The sequence below is a fragment of the Tauraco erythrolophus genome, chromosome 6 (assembly GCF_009769465.1).
Source record: "Tauraco erythrolophus isolate bTauEry1 chromosome 6, bTauEry1.pri, whole genome shotgun sequence".
NCBI classification, from domain to species: domain Eukaryota; kingdom Metazoa; phylum Chordata; class Aves; order Musophagiformes; family Musophagidae; genus Tauraco; species Tauraco erythrolophus.
The window spans coordinates 31,479,026-31,493,952 of NC_141470.1; the positions used below are offsets into that span (position 1 = coordinate 31,479,026).

Genomic DNA, 14,927 nt, shown 5'->3' on the forward strand with positions numbered 1-14,927 from the left:
TTCGCAGAAATGCTAACGATAACAAAGGAATGGGTGTGGTTCGGGAGAGAGGAGTATTTTGATCTTCTTTTAACACTTTAGTTTTCATTCCTGCATGATCAACACCACCTAACTTCAAACTAAGACATCCATCTCTTTGAAAGGCTGTGATTTGACATGGGACTGTACTGCAGGACGATAAAGGAAGTAAGCACAATAAAACTCGAGTATCAGTAACAGATGCCTAGCAAATACCTAGCAATTTAGCCTGCTGCCAATGTGATTTCACTTGCGAAGCAATTTAGAATTGTTATTTTCTCTGCTTGAGCCTCAGATTTCCAGAATGCTCTTCAGGGGAGAGGCAAGGAACAGCAACAACTGCTGTGTTGACTTGCAGCAGTTTTGAGCTGCAGGAGAGAAGAGGGTATCTGGGAAGCTTGGAGGAAGTACTTCTCAGGCTACTGTGGGGCTGCCTGGTATATTTCTGCCAAAAAGCAGGGGAAAAAAAAAAAAAAAGCAAAACACATTAGGGACAGCCTGCTTATGTAACCATTCTTAGGATGCAGCACATGTCCCATAGGTGCACTTAAACCACGACAGTTGGTAAATTCAAGCTAGCCTACTCCTTGATGAAAGATGAGTTAAGCCTCTCAACACAGGTAGTTATAGTATGAACTGCAGCACGTGCTGCTTGTGCAGTAACTTGCAGAACTCTTTCCTCTGAAGGCTATACAGTGAAACAACTTGTTGTTCTCACAATGCAGTGACTTGCAGTTGCTAATTCACCTTTGTTGCACTAGAAACGGCAATCCAGAGTCCAAATGTTGATTGAATAAGTGGATGAAAAGTGTGTCTTGCTGCAGTGGAAAACTGGAGAGCAAGTAAAACTGGTCTTATGCAAAATACATGAATGGTTTATGTTGTTAACTAGGGTAACATTTTTCTATCTCAATTCTGAAACGAAAAAGCTTTAAGTATAATTGTGCATGGAAATAAAATTGAGTGGTGTGGTGAGAAGGGAAAACTGAGAAACATGTAATATAAAACTACCAATAGATTGTGTCATGCTGAAATGTATAGAACGGTGTTCTGCTAAATGACTTGGTAACTGTTATTTATTGCTAGGACCTAAAAACGTGTGAGGGCATCAGTCAGCTTTTTTTTTTTTTCCCTTGAAACAGAAATAATCTTTCTCTGTTCTGAAACAAACTTGGCTAATCTGGGACTAACTTGGCACCATTCAGTATTTTGCATGGTGTATTCTCCCTTTTGCTTTACGAAATTTTTGAAAGCTGTCATAACTCCAAGGTAGCAAAGGAGCCTAACAGAGTAATTGAAAGGTTTATAAAGGTATTAACTAAATGTATAAATAAATGAGAGAAACGTTGATTTACTATCTCAAATACTTCCAAAAGCAGTAGAATATTTTTAATAGCAAAGCTCAAACTTCATATTTTTTTAATGTTCTAATCTACTATCTCTGTTTCTCTGTATCTTTATTGAATAGAGTCCTGATAAACAGATGTTACACTTGAGAGAAGCAACATGTCTGAGCACAGAATTTCAATTAAAAAAAAGCAACAACAAAAAAAACCCACACCACCTCAGTATGACATTGCCAAGAGCATACATATTGATTGATAGACCACTCTTTTGTAGTTGCCAGATTCCCTCCCTTGTGCAAAGAGGGAATCTGCTATCTGAGGGGCTCTGTTCTGTGGATGTCTCTTGCATGGCGAACCTCTGGGGAAAAAAAAGGCTAATACTTCACATGGGATTTAGGTGTCAAATGAAAGGAGCTGAACTTAAAACAAGCCTGGGGCTTTAAACTATTCACTGCTGAATTTGTACATTGTAGTCTGGAGTATGTTCTGACTATACAGGGCCTTGCAGTATGTTAACATACAGGTTGTGGTGTTAAAGTACTCCCCTAGTTGTCTTGCAAAATAAAGTAGCCTCGTAAACATTGTCTGCTGTCAGCCACTTCTTACAGGAAGGTAGTTTTTCCATGAAGTAACACCCAGACTGGGAGTTCTTAAGTAAAACTGGTTCCCCATTTAATGATGGATCTCATCCATCCTTTGAATAATGAGCTGATGTGTTCCCTAAAACACTCTTATAATGAGTATTACTATGCAAGAATGTATGTATAGAATATGTAGGAATTGAATAAGATATCAACAGGGTCAGAGAACTAGATAGCTTTTCTGACCATCTTATAAAAGGACCACTTATTGCTGATCTTAATTATAGCTGTTACATTGAGGAAAAAGATTGGCGCAGAGGTCACTTCATTTTTCTTAACTGCAGGTGGCATAAGACGAATACACGTGATGATTACATCAGCAGCTTTAAGGAGTTTGCTGTCTAAATGCCTTTCTTGTCTCATGTAGGAAAGCTTAAGTATAGAATAGTAGTTAATGTATGATCACCTGTAAGGCATTCTCGTTGGGAATACATGCATCCATGCTTATCTTGCCAAGAAGTGTACTTAGTACAGCTCCTACTGTTTTGAGCATGCAGTATATATTAACTGAATTGCTACCCAAAGTGTGGACCTACTCAAACCCTCTGCATTCTCAAAGCAGTTGAAGTACAGCTGTTAACCAACAACTGGTTGAACCAAGTACCTAAGTGATGGTTTTCAGTGATAGCTTCCTACTACTTGTTAAAGTTACAACAGCAGTTAGACCAAATGAACTTGAACTGATTTTTTGAAAATTATTTACTAAAATAAACAAGTACATTTTCCTTTTCAGTATAAGTTACATAATTGCATACACTTTTAACTCTTTCTAGGTGTTTCTGGTAATAAGGCAGCAGTAGCAGGCTGACAACTAAAACTTTCAGCATTGCTCTGTACACAAGGAGTCAGTGCAAGGATATTATATTTGCTAACAATACACATTTTTACTGAATACATTGAAGGTGAACCTCATTTTTATTTGATACAGCTCAAGCAGAAGTGGAGTATAGTGCAATTCTTGCTTATGGGAAAAGAAAGTCTGTCCAGTAAAATATGAATGAAGGATGTTCAAACCATGATTTGTTTACTGGAAGCAAATAATAAACCACTAAACTTAGCCACAACTATTTGTGCTTCATAAAAAGCTTATACAGGTTATAAACTAAAACCTTAGGTGTAAAAAGTTCTCTGTAGAATAGCGCTTACTGCAAGACATACAATGTTTCAGATCTGCTTTGGTGGTAAACTTCCATGTGCTATCATGGAAAAAGTGTTTCCAGGAGAAATAATCCTCTTACAAATCAACAACCAGCTTCCTGACAAAAGGGAACTGGCAACTTTGAAATGCTCATTGCCTTTCCCTGTTAAAGAACAAGCCCTGACAAAGGAGAACATGTATTGTGTTAAAAGCTGTAGTGGCACAAAAATCTAAACTGGCCCCTGGGCAGGTTTATCAGTTCAATACCCATGTTCTCTAGTTCAAGTTTATTCAATGTGGCCTTAACAGACCATATAAGACTACTAGAGGAGGAGTGCTCTGGTCATCTCCATCAGCCTTGGTTTAAGTCAGTGAGTCAGGTGCTTCAGTTACTAACTCTTCTTACTGGGAATGGCCAGGGTCAGAATGATGATCATGCAAACTTCTTCTTTGTAGCTGTAAATCGTTCCATGTACTACAAAGAAAACAAAACAAAAATCTAAGATTCAGAAATTAATATAAGATTCACTATTGAAAGCAGCTAAGCTTCTGCTCTCAGACTCAAAAGCACTCTGCATCTAAAGCAACTCTGCATCTAAAGCATATCTGCATTTCCCAGACACAACCATTAGAGCTCTAATTTTACAAACCAAAAAACAAACAAAAGAATTTCTGCCATTTGATGTAATTCAGATTAATGTTCTAGAAAGACAGTCCTCTCAGTGCTGAACAGTCAGATCTTAAGTGTTAAGGAAGAACTAATGTTAGACAGTTAAGAATGCTGCATAATAGGAAGCATCCGTTATTTTTTGTCCCATCAAAGTGAAGACTTACTCCATCGCGCACCTGTCATCATTAGCTACCCTTCAAAAGACGCTGATGAAAGAACACTGATCCTGAATCCTGTGAGAAAACTAATCTTTGAAGAACTCTTGAAATTCTTTTCAGAGGTTAGTTATGAATCCAGTACCAGTGGCAATACTAGCAGACTAAGCTTTTGTTTACCAGCATAAAAGTTTAGTACTGTGAGGAGGTAATGGGTAAGGACTTCATCAAAAAAAAAAAAAAGACCAAAGAAAGATACAAACCTTGTCATAACCTTCCAGTTCTCTGAGTTTCTTGATTTCAAAGAGGTTACCTTCTACTGCAAGCAGTGAAATCTGGGAATCACTGAGGATACTTTGAGGAAGCATGCTGAGTTCTAGACAGTTTTCTTCTAAACGCAAGACTTTGAGACGTGGACAGTGGGAGATCTGCACTGAGATCTGGGAAATCTGGTACAAATAATAATAAAAAGATATTAAAATGTTAGTGATCTATGTTTATTTACAGCGATTTGTGTTTCAGACTAATATGAAACAATTATCATGTAAATATAAACTACATTAACAGTAACTACTTAACAATGCGTAAGCAACAATAATAATGGTCAAAAAATCCAAGTAACAACTTCTTCCATGATGACAGGCCACCCACACATCTGTTTATCAGATTCCTACTTGAGAACTGTTCAAATAAGTTTTTGTATGATTAAATTCAGGATTTGTTAGTTAGTCAGGTAGTTGGATGTATCAGTACACAACTTCTAGTTATGATCCTTCATTTCTGTTGTGTCCAGGAGATGTCTTTTGGCTATAAAGTTTTGATAGTCTCAGCTTATGTTCTGTGGATGTCCTAAGTCCAAGATAAACCATGTCCTCAATCTACATGCCCGTAATATCTCAGTTACCAGACCTGATTCTGATTCAAATTGAGCTCAATAGCCTGCAATTCTCCCACAGTGTCGGGTACATTTTGGATCTGGTTTTTGGAAAGATCTACCACATCCAAGTGGCGAAGACCACAGAGTTGTGTAGGAACAGTCCGAAGCTGGTTTCCAGAAAGGCTCAGGGTTTTGAGAGCTGAAAGTTGTCCAAATGCAGCCGGTAGCTGCCTCAAGTGATTGCCATTCAAGTGTAGTGTTTCCAGTTTTTTCAGTTTACACAGCTCCTCAGGTAAAGCAGCTAGAAATAAATGACAGAACAAAGAAATGACCTAAACAAAAAAGTAGTAAACATTCGAACCCATTTAATTCAAATAAGCTTCTACATAGAAAATGGTGCTATATTACAGTAATTTTGCACAGGATTCTTCCCCATTTTCCAATGAAGGCACAAATCCCTGCACAGAAACTTAAGCTCACTAACACAACACATGTTTTTTAACCATCTTCCATGAGCATCTTAAAAAGCATCTGCAGACAACGCAGACTTTATCTTTTTCACAGGCTAAAAACACTACTCCGAGAGGATTATAGACTATCCATTATAGTCCTTACAAACCACTTTACCAATGTATTCTAAGACATCTGAAGCACCACACAATTCACAGCTTCAGGTCTGCTGCAGCCCTTTAAAGGTATTACTCAACTCACTCAAAATTAAGTTCTCAGATAATTCATACTGTATCATACCAACATGTAAGCCTCACCAGGTAAGCTCTGCTGGCGTGTGTTCATCCCTTGTTCTACCTACACATGTGTATAACCTGTAGCACTCCTTGAATTCCGCTTGTAAATTACATTTGTTTTTCAAAAAGACAGATAATACACAGCACATTGAAAAGTTCGTTTCTTCACCTCATCCTAATTTTTCTATAAAGTTGGACATCTGTCCAACAGAAACCGTAACCACCATTGAATGGCCAGCAATGTTTTCTACATATCATCTTCACTACCTGTTCTCTATGCAAGTACTAAACCATCTGACAGTGTTAAACCTTCAGATCACAGAAATCACAGCACACAAACATTTTATGGTTTTAAGTACTTACATGTCACGATAAAACTGATAATACAACTAAGATGGCAACTAGTTTTGAAGAATTTATTGTTTTGGGGTTTTTTTCCCTGTACATGAATTCCAAAGATTTCTGTTTAGGTGACTAAATTCCCCATTTACATCCTGTGAGAGTTAAATCATTACATTTAGTTTCTGATCAGAGAAGTCAGGTTATTATTTTAAGAATCTGTGGAGATATTAATTAGCAGGCATACTCAGTTTGTTGTTGTTTAGAACAAGGCTCTTCAAAAAGGAGAATTTTCCAATGAGGGGTGGCAAGAGCTCTATTTTGTTATTCGACAAGTCTATTGTCCTTAAGTTGCTTGTTAGCTTCTGCAGATCTTCAGGAAACTATGAGGGAGAAAAAAGATACAGCATTTAAATCATTGATACAAATTTGAATGTTTAAGTTACACAGCTTAGAATTTTAATTGAATTTTGTATGGGTATTACATACTATCATGTGTGTCACAATGTCCAGTCACCACAGTGTGCAACTGAGTTGGCAAATGTGCTTAATATATATTTTTAAAAATATTTTTTCATCTGAGGAAGGGAAAAGGGATGAGACACTCTAACATCTAGGAAGAGAAGTTTTTAAGCCAAAGAATTTAAATTAAAAAGGGCGAAGGAAGTATACCACAACACGAGCTCACTTATGTTTTAGTTGTGTCTTTCTCTTAAACGTGCCTGTAATTTAAAAATATTCTACAGCTAGTTAACAACTCTATATTTTAGCAGAGTAGGATTGGGAAATTTTTCTCTTGTTTTCCTTTTTAAATAATTATGTAAACCATTTTCCTTATTCTTATTTACATCCTGTACCACTTTAATCTGCACTTGGTGCTGAGCTGACAAAAAGAAAAACCTGACAATCACCATCAGCAAGTCCTGGTCAACAGACCAGTAGTTTTGATTGTCCTTTGGTTTGGCTGAGCAAAAGGGAAGAAAAAAAGTAGGATAGTGGAAGAAGATACTTCAGAAAAGTCATGGAAAATTACTGCAAAATGGTTATTTTGGCTATCCTGTGAATTGTTGCTCGACTTATGGATCCAAGACATTCTGTGTTTTTCTGCACTTGAGTCAAAGTCAAAACAATTTCCAATATAAGATATTTCAAGATGCTTTCAGCCCAGCGAACAACCTGTACAGACTATTCATATGACTACAATAAAATACAGCATAAGTATCTAAACATGAGAAATTGTGGAGTATCTAGGTAGCACTATGATTACAAAATTTACATTTTTTCCCTCAAGTTTACAGCCCTTTCTTAAAAATCACATCACAACTAGTACTTCTTGATAATACATGTGCTCTAAAGCATAAGCTCATAAGCATACAAGTGCCCTGACAGATAAATCCTCAAGCAGAAGACAGTGCAAGCAAAAATCTGCTCTGCACAAAGAAAAGAACCCATAAATTCTTGAAATAATATCATCCATCGCTATTTATGAGAAACACATGTACATGGTGCATCATGACAATAAGGTGAGAATTTCTCTCAAAAAGTGTCAGTCATGGACGCAAACAGCCATGTTTCCACTATGGTTACATTACCTCTGTAAGTGCCTTTCCCGTTAGCTGAAACACACCGGTCTTCTGTGCAGTCTCCAGGTGGGCTTTTAATGCACTATTTCCCATCCTAACAGTTCTCTGTCAAGTATACAGAGTTTGAGTGATAGTCTCAGCCAGCTTCTCTCAGTTATTCCGTGTGAGAGAACTGCAATCCAAAGTCTCTGTGATAAAGCAAATGTAAAAAGTCATTTTACATGTACTGTCTTCAACATCACAAGCACTTCAACATGCTGAATCCTTTCACTGCTGCATTTTCATTTTTCTCATAACTAAAACCTAGAACTTGAAAGATTTACCTCGCTTAAGGTGCCTTCGTTATAGCAGTTTGAATACTGAAATGATGCAACAAATATAGTTTAAACTAAGAGGAAAAAATGCATAGTTTTCACATTTCGCCTCTTTCCGGACCCAGTAGCGTAACGAGATTCTCCATGCAGACTGGCCCTGATTTTAGTGGCATCTACCAGCACTGACTTGCTTTCAGTACTTCAGTTTTATTTGCTTTTTTGGAAACATTTTTCATTTAGAGACTTGACTCCTTTGCCGTGACTCGATGCAGACACACGACACCCATCTCCCACAACTCCGGCAGGGTTTAACGCCCAGGACAAAGCACGCCGGGCTACAGGCCGAAGGATTAGCGCCAGGTTTGTAGCCGGGAGATGGGGAACAAAGCCTAACACAGGGAGTAAACAGCCGGGGCGACGAGCCCAACAGACGCGCTCCCTGCCGCGACGGCTACAAGCGGGTCAGCAAGGCCCTCGGCAAGGGGCGAAGCCAGCAATGACCCGCTTCAGGCCCCGGTCCCTCCGCCTCAACGCTGCTCCGGCCCCACCGGGGCCGCTTGGCCATCGCCCCGGCCCCACCACCGCCGGCAGCTGCGGCGGGGGCGGCCCGACCCGGCCCAACCCACCTGTACAGGCACCACACGCCCACGATCTGCGGCAGCGGAGCCCCCCGCACCCTCCCCCGCGCCCCGCCTCCGCTCTTCGAGAACCGACGCCTCAAACGCACTTACCGGCTCCCCCGGAACCGGACGCTGGTCACGCCCCTTTCTCATCACACCCAACATGGCGGCCGCCCGCCGGTGGGGGAGGCCGCCGGCTCCCGGGGCTTCCGGGGAACCCGGCATGGCGCAGCATGGCAGCCCTGCTTCCCCGGTGGCTGAGGCCGCGCGTGCGAGCTCGGAGTCGAAGCTGAGTTTGTGGCCAGACGCGGAGAGCGATGAGGAGTCGAACCGCCCCGCCACCCCGTGCCGCCGTTGGGAGGCGCAGCAGCCCGCGGCGGCGGCCGCTCTGCTGGCGCGGTGCCTGGCGGCGGGCGTCGTGAGGCAGGTAACGGCCCGGGGGCCCGGAGCGGGCCGCGCTGAGCGGCCGTGCCAGCCGGCGGCAGCGGGGAGAATAGCGGCGTCGCAGAACGCGCCTGTGGGGGAGGGAGGTGTGGAGGGGCCGCGGCCGAGGGGCCGCGTCGCGGCTCTCCTCGTCCCTCCGTGCCCGTCCGTCGAGCACGGGTGTCCTGAGCGCAGGTGCCGCGCTCCGCCCTCGGGCCGACGAACCGGGCTGTAGTGCCCCGTTCACTGCGGTGCCTTCGGTGGGTCTCGCAATGAGATCAAAGCGCTGAACCGTGTTGCTGTTTGCCTAGGTGCTTGTTAATTTGAAAGGCGGAGAAGTTTTGCCTTTTCTTGTGGAATCTCTCATGTTTCCGAGCGATGGCAGCTTTCCTTGCCAGGAATAAACTGTGCCTTGTGGTGTGTGGTGTTTTTGACCGTAGACGTTGAGTTTTTTCATGTCTTCTAGTGCATTCCGGCAGCATGCAAACCGGTATCGTTGGGAGCGCTCTCATACTGCCTTTTATGACGTTTTATTTTCGCTCGTGTTCATTTTCCCTCCAAAACGCATGTGTATTATGAATTGCTGAGCTAAAATCTGCTGCATTGCATAGTGCAAGAGACTAACAGTAACTTGAGAACATGAAAAGCCCATCTGGAGAATTTGCCTGATATGTTCTTGCTGCTGACTGCGTTTTTTTCCCCGTTGTTTTCCTTTCATAGGAGACATTGGATTTAACTTGTAGAAAAGCACCGTGCTTTGTGAAATTCTCGGAGATGGAAAAAATGGCAAACATGCAAGCTGAGATCAATGAGGTACAGCCTTTACTGTTGTCAGTGTACACTCAACGCTTCCATAATTAGAGATAATGCATGTCATTTGATGAGGTATCAGACTGCAATGTGCTATTGTTTTGTGGTTTGGTTTTGTGTTTGTTTTTTTTTTTTTTTAACAGTTTAGCTGTTTAACAGTTGGCACTTTTACCCCAGTGGACTGCATTGTCATAAAGAACAAAATTATGGAAGAAAAGTTTTCAGTATAACTGGAAGGATGCAGCAGCTTGCATCTTTGACTGAAGTGTTACCTGAAGTTTTCTGAAGAAATCAAAGAACAAATAAGAATTCGTAGGTGACTTACATTCACAAAAATGTGTTTCTTCATAGGCAACTGTCCTGGTTTTATCTGGGACAGAGTTAGCTCTTCTTTTAGCAGCTAGAAGAGCTCCGTGTTTTGGTTTTACTGAGAGGCTCGCTCTGAGAAGAATGTCAGTAGCAAGCTGGTGTTTGTGGTTGTCCAAGGACTTTTCAGTGTGCCAGAGTGCAGAAGCACAGCGGGATAAGGGGGGAGCATAGCTGGGACAAGGGGGCCACGATTCCCCTTGTGATTTGTGGTGGAAATTAAGATTGAGGGCCAGACTGGCCAATTAGTATTCCATATCATGCAGCATCATGGCCAGTATAAAGGTGAGGGTCAGCCAGGAAGAAGGGCTTTTGCGCTTTGGCTCTTTCGCCGCTTCTGCTCTTTTGCACTTACTGCGCTTTTGCTCTATTGCCTTTTTTCCCCCCCCTCTCTCTCTTCCAGTACTCCCACTCTAGGAGTACTCTCTCTCTCTCTGCCCCTCTCTATTTCGGGGCCTCATGTTCATCTGGGATTACAGCTTCGGGACGAGACGGGCTGCGGATAAGAGGGGGTGGTGAGCATCTACACTGTGTATTAAATCATCTGTATTAAATTGTTCTTATCTCAACCCACAGGTTTCCCGTTTCTCCTTTAATTCTCTCCCTCATTCCTGGGGGTGGGGGAGGGTGAGTGACCGACTGTGTGAGGTTCGGTTGCTGGAGCGGCCTAACCCATGACAGCAACTAGACCATTCTGTTGGTTAGCAAGAGATAACCTCAGTCATTTCCTATGGTCTGAATTGGCTATTGGCTTGTGTTTTATGATGATGTTTTCTAAGCATTTGCTCACTGATACAAAAACTGTGTTTATTAAATTACACGATGTGGGCTCCAGCAGCTACAAAGCCTTATTGCAAAGCAGTGTAACAAGTTCGTCATTTACTTTTTTTGGAGAATGACTTAAATAGCTGACATCGTCCTGTATTGACTGGCAGAAGGAACAAACGGTTTCCAGCTCCCAGGCAGGTGGCTACCTAGCCTCCTTTGCTTGAAGGTTTCACGTACAAAGTACTCTTTCTGACAAATGTTCAATATACTTTGAGTGAAGCAGGTTTATTTTTGTCCTCTCCTCAGTAATCAAGACAAGCAAAGCAACAGTTCTCTGTGTGTCCTGAGAGACTGATATGTCATCCTCTTCCATACTTTCCTCAGTCTTCTCTTGTGTAGCCAAAACAACCCCAGCTCTTTCAGCCACAGGAAAGTATCTGCTGCACTTGTGCTGGTTTATCGTTGGAAAGAGTTAAATCTAGGAGTTTCACCTGAGAGAGCTTCTCCCACAGCTGAAAAAACCCAACACAACACAAACCAATCTTTGCTGGAAGGAGGAAGCTTGGGGCTGTGGGAGGTTTTTTAGTAGAGTATAGATTATGGAACTGCTTTGAGGAGATGTAAGTTTCTGTTTTAGGAATGAGTTGCAGGATCTGTCTTTTTCCAGCACAAATTCCCTATAAATCACCAAATTGTTTAGTTTTTTTTAAACAGTCTTTTCCTATTGACCAAAAAGGCCCCACCTAGTAATAGAAGCAGTCGAAAGAGGCATGGTAACATGCTGTCATGCAAAGGCTCCCTCTTTCACACACGTGCTCTCCCCCATCCTCCCATTTTCTCCCTTTTGACTTCCTCCCCCACCCCAAAAGAGTCAACAGTATCTGGGTAAGTATGTTAAAAATGCATTTTCATTTGATGTTTTTATTGTGTAGAAGAAACTGAAAACTGAAATTCTGCAGTTGGAGAAGGAGACAGCAGACATTGTTCACCCTTTTTACTTAGGTAAGTACAGTTGTGCCTTAGACAAACCAGAAGTGTTAAATGACTTCATCAGCAGATTAATGTTTCATCTCAGTATGACACTTGTAGAAGTTGGTGCAGCTGTCTCTACTCAATAGCTTGTTAGAGGCAGCAAATGTTCTTTTAGCCCCTAAAGAATGCTTCCTTACTATTTGAACTTGCACCCTCTGCTGTCCCAGTAGAAGCTCTGTGTGAAAGTCATTCTCAAAAAAAAAAAAAAAAAAGGAGGGGGGGGGGAAGGTGTGGTGTTGTCAGTGGAGCATCAGGAGTTCTGAGGTCATCAGTAATGTCTTCCCTTGGCCTGTGTGCTACTTTGCTGCTTTTCCAGTAAGTCAGTGTATTTCTTCCGCATCTATATGCCCCTAAAATTACTTGAATTTTCATTTAGAGTATTTTGGGAGCATATGTATTTGTTTCTTTATTATTTCACACTTTTCCCACTACGATTTGATGAATTCTTAGAAACATTCTAGCTTGCTACTACTGTGTTAGGCTAGTGAAGTATATTTTAGTACTTCAATGCTATTGCATAGTTTAAGAAGTTGTTTTCATCTCAAAGACAATTTATGTAAAATATAAATAATGTAAAACAATTAACAAAGCTGTATCTCGAAAAAGTAGGTATTATGACTTTGAGGTGCATGCTGATATTAAGTCCTATATGCTCCAACAAAAGTAGTTCTGAATAACGATATCATTTTTGAGTGTAAACTGTCCAGTGTGGTACATCAGATGACTTCTTTCTGTCTCTCCAGAAGAAATTTTGCTATTGTTTTAGCGGGACAATAGTTTCAACTTGGTAATTTTATTTTATAGGCCAAAAATGTGAGATTTTGCAAGATATGAACAGACACTTGGAAGCTGTACTGAAGGAGAAGAAAGCTCTTAGGAAGAGGTTGATAAAGCCCAGATGTCAAGAGAGCCTGCCTATTGAGGCTACTTTCCACAAGTAGGCATACAGAAAATAATTGTTCTTTGTTTGCATGAGTCCAAATTAATCTGAACTAATAGGCAGTAAAAAGCACACGCTTTCATTCACTTTTCCATTGAGAACAGAAATAAAAAATGGTATCAGAACCTCAGCTAAAAGCTAGTAGTTTACTAATTGCAAAATTCATAGAAAGATAGTGATACATATTTTTATGAATAATAATAACTTAGGTTATTGGTCTTGTCTTCTGAAGATTACACAACCATTTGTGATGTATTGTTTTAAACAGATGTGTTAAATGCTTGATTCATTACGCTTCTCCATAGGTAGGAGTTTGTTACTTTAGTAACACTTTAGTGTTGTCTTTCTTCCACTGTGACGTGCTCAGAATAAGTGTGTGAATGATTCGTGCATAGTACATGTTTAAAAATATAGTCCTTCTTCTTATGGTCTAAAAATCTAGTCCAGCTACTGGAGAAGTGCATATTCACTTCTGTAATTCCTGCCCTACATGTTGCTGAGAGTCATAAAAGATGTGTAATTGCAGAAAAAGTAATTAAATTGTTAGGAATTTGCATAAAACTGGAAAAAGAGACTCAGAAAATCCACAGGGGAAAGAAAGAAGCGCTTGGAAGTATTACATCCTCATTGCTTTGCATAGCTTTTGAGTATGTATTTTTACAGGTATGTAGTAGAGTTGTTGACTGAGGCTGTGACTTTCATTGAGAAGCTTGAAAGCCATTTGCAGGCTGTAAGAAGCATCCCTGAGATACCAGACATCATGAAGAATATGGTAAGTAGCAAAAGAACTGAGCCTTCTGTCTCCTACAGTATTAAGAATTCAGTGCTGTTTGGTTGTTTAGGTTATTTTTATGTCCTGCTAGATTGACAAGATGTATAGAGATGCAATCCAACTCTTTTCTGCTTCAGGACACTGCTTTGACAAAAACAGAGATGCTCGTGATGGAGTTGGAGGAGGTGGCAGTGCAGATATTGAAATGGAGAGATATACAAAAAGAAGTGTATTCTGACAGCGTCTGCAACACTGCTGAACTGGACTTTGGCTTATCTTTAACCTAACAGATAGTTTTCCTCAAATAGGATGGCTATTCAAAGAACTACCCTTTTACAGTCTCGAGTGAAAACTACAACGTAGTTGTGCTTTCGTCCAACAGGGACTTTGTAAGTAGTTATATTTCTGTTCTTATGCAACAGTTCTCCAACTATTAAAAAAAAACCCCAAACCAACAAAACCAAACCAAGAAGGACAATGAGCAGTAGCTTGTGCGAAGATAGACGACTGAGAAGACTGTTAAGGGGTTCTTTTTTGAAATGGTTGGACGGGATTCCCTTGACGCCTGTATCATCCATGCAAATTTCTTTTGTTATTTCTTATGCACTTGCTATAGTGTCTCTATTCATTTTTATAAGTGTTTTGATAATACACTGTATTTTGTATGTCACTATACAACTTCAATAAAAGCACTAGATTTAAAGAGCTTAGTTTCTTGGCTTTTATTTTGTTATAAAATCCTGTAATTAAAAGAACAGTGCAAAGACTTAAGTCTCGGCCTATGTTTCCATAGGAGTTCCAACAAAGAAATTAAACTAATTTTAGGTTACGGTTTATTATGGCTATGATGTGATTGTGTGAGAAAGCAGGGAATGGACTTGGTGATATATGGCAATTTTACTGATTTGAAAACCACATTTCTGTGATAGTGATAAATATATTCTTCTCTCCTTTTCTATGGCTTGTCCTATCTTCAGTGCCTCCCTTAGAATAATACTCTTGTTCTATGACTGACAATTTAGCAAAAGCATTGATCCTGTTTGCAACCTTAGTGACTTTATAGACTCGTTCATAAAATGTCACTGGCAGGACATCTATAAACCAGGACTGCTGATTGTCTTTGGAGGATGTCCAGTTTTGCATTCAGGATACATAGCAAACTGGAAGTGGTGCAGATGTATTCCTTTCAACTGTTGTATTGTTTGTTACCTGAATTCTTCATACATCCAACCTGTTGATTTCTGTTTCTGAAAATGAGCTCTTTATTTTTTGAAAGTAACCACTGGGTGGCTCAGTACCACACCAATGTCACCGTAGTTTGTCTGACTGTTGCATAAAAACTTAGAGTAGAATTAAGGAAGAAATCTTT

General features: G+C 40.6%; 2 protein-coding genes across 3 annotated transcripts; one reads left to right on the forward strand and one right to left on the reverse strand.

Annotated features, from left to right (window-relative positions):
• Window positions 1-2,695: 2,695 nt before the first annotated feature.
• Window positions 2,696-8,590, reverse strand: LRRC57 (leucine rich repeat containing 57). Of its 2 annotated transcripts, none has more exons than XM_086613366.1 (6): window positions 8,559-8,590; window positions 7,523-7,701; window positions 6,178-6,313; window positions 4,878-5,146; window positions 4,232-4,417; window positions 2,696-3,618 (listed from the first exon to the last, which is right to left on the reverse strand). In XM_086613366.1, the coding sequence occupies exons 2-6, from the start codon at window positions 7,604-7,606 to the stop codon at window positions 3,577-3,579; spliced, it is 717 nt and encodes a 238-aa protein (XP_086469492.1). In that variant the 5' UTR covers window positions 7,607-7,701; window positions 8,559-8,590; the 3' UTR covers window positions 2,696-3,576. The 2 variants fall into 2 exon arrangements, with proteins under 2 accessions (XP_086469492.1, XP_086469491.1); XM_086613365.1 differs by lacking the exon at window positions 8,559-8,590 and adding an exon at window positions 8,454-8,493.
• On the forward strand, window positions 8,094-14,255 carry HAUS2 (HAUS augmin like complex subunit 2). Its single transcript, XM_086613606.1, has 7 exons — window positions 8,094-8,187; window positions 8,258-8,874; window positions 9,591-9,683; window positions 11,747-11,816; window positions 12,651-12,783; window positions 13,450-13,558; window positions 13,696-14,255. The coding sequence occupies exons 1-7, from the start codon at window positions 8,094-8,096 to the stop codon at window positions 13,843-13,845; spliced, it is 1,266 nt and encodes a 421-aa protein (XP_086469732.1). The 3' UTR covers window positions 13,846-14,255.
• The last annotated feature ends 672 nt before the right edge of the window (window positions 14,256-14,927 follow it).

Coding starts and splice junctions, on each gene's coding strand:
- HAUS2 (XM_086613606.1), top strand. CDS start 8,094: ATGCAGACACACGACACCCATCTCCCACAACTCCGGCAGGGTTTAACG. Junction 8,875..9,590: donor CGGCGGGCGTCGTGAGGCAG/GTAACGGCCCGG, acceptor TTCCTTTCATAG/GAGACATTGGATTTAACTTG. Junction 9,684..11,746: donor TGCAAGCTGAGATCAATGAG/GTACAGCCTTTA, acceptor TTTATTGTGTAG/AAGAAACTGAAAACTGAAAT.
- LRRC57 (XM_086613366.1), bottom strand. CDS start 7,606: ATGGGAAATAGTGCATTAAAAGCCCACCTGGAGACTGCACAGAAGACC. Junction 5,147..6,177: donor TCTAAACAACAACAAACTGA/GTATGCCTGCTA, acceptor ATTTATTTCTAG/CTGCTTTACCTGAGGAGCTG. Junction 4,418..4,877: donor TCAATTTGAATCAGAATCAG/GTCTGGTAACTG, acceptor TATTTGTACCAG/ATTTCCCAGATCTCAGTGCA.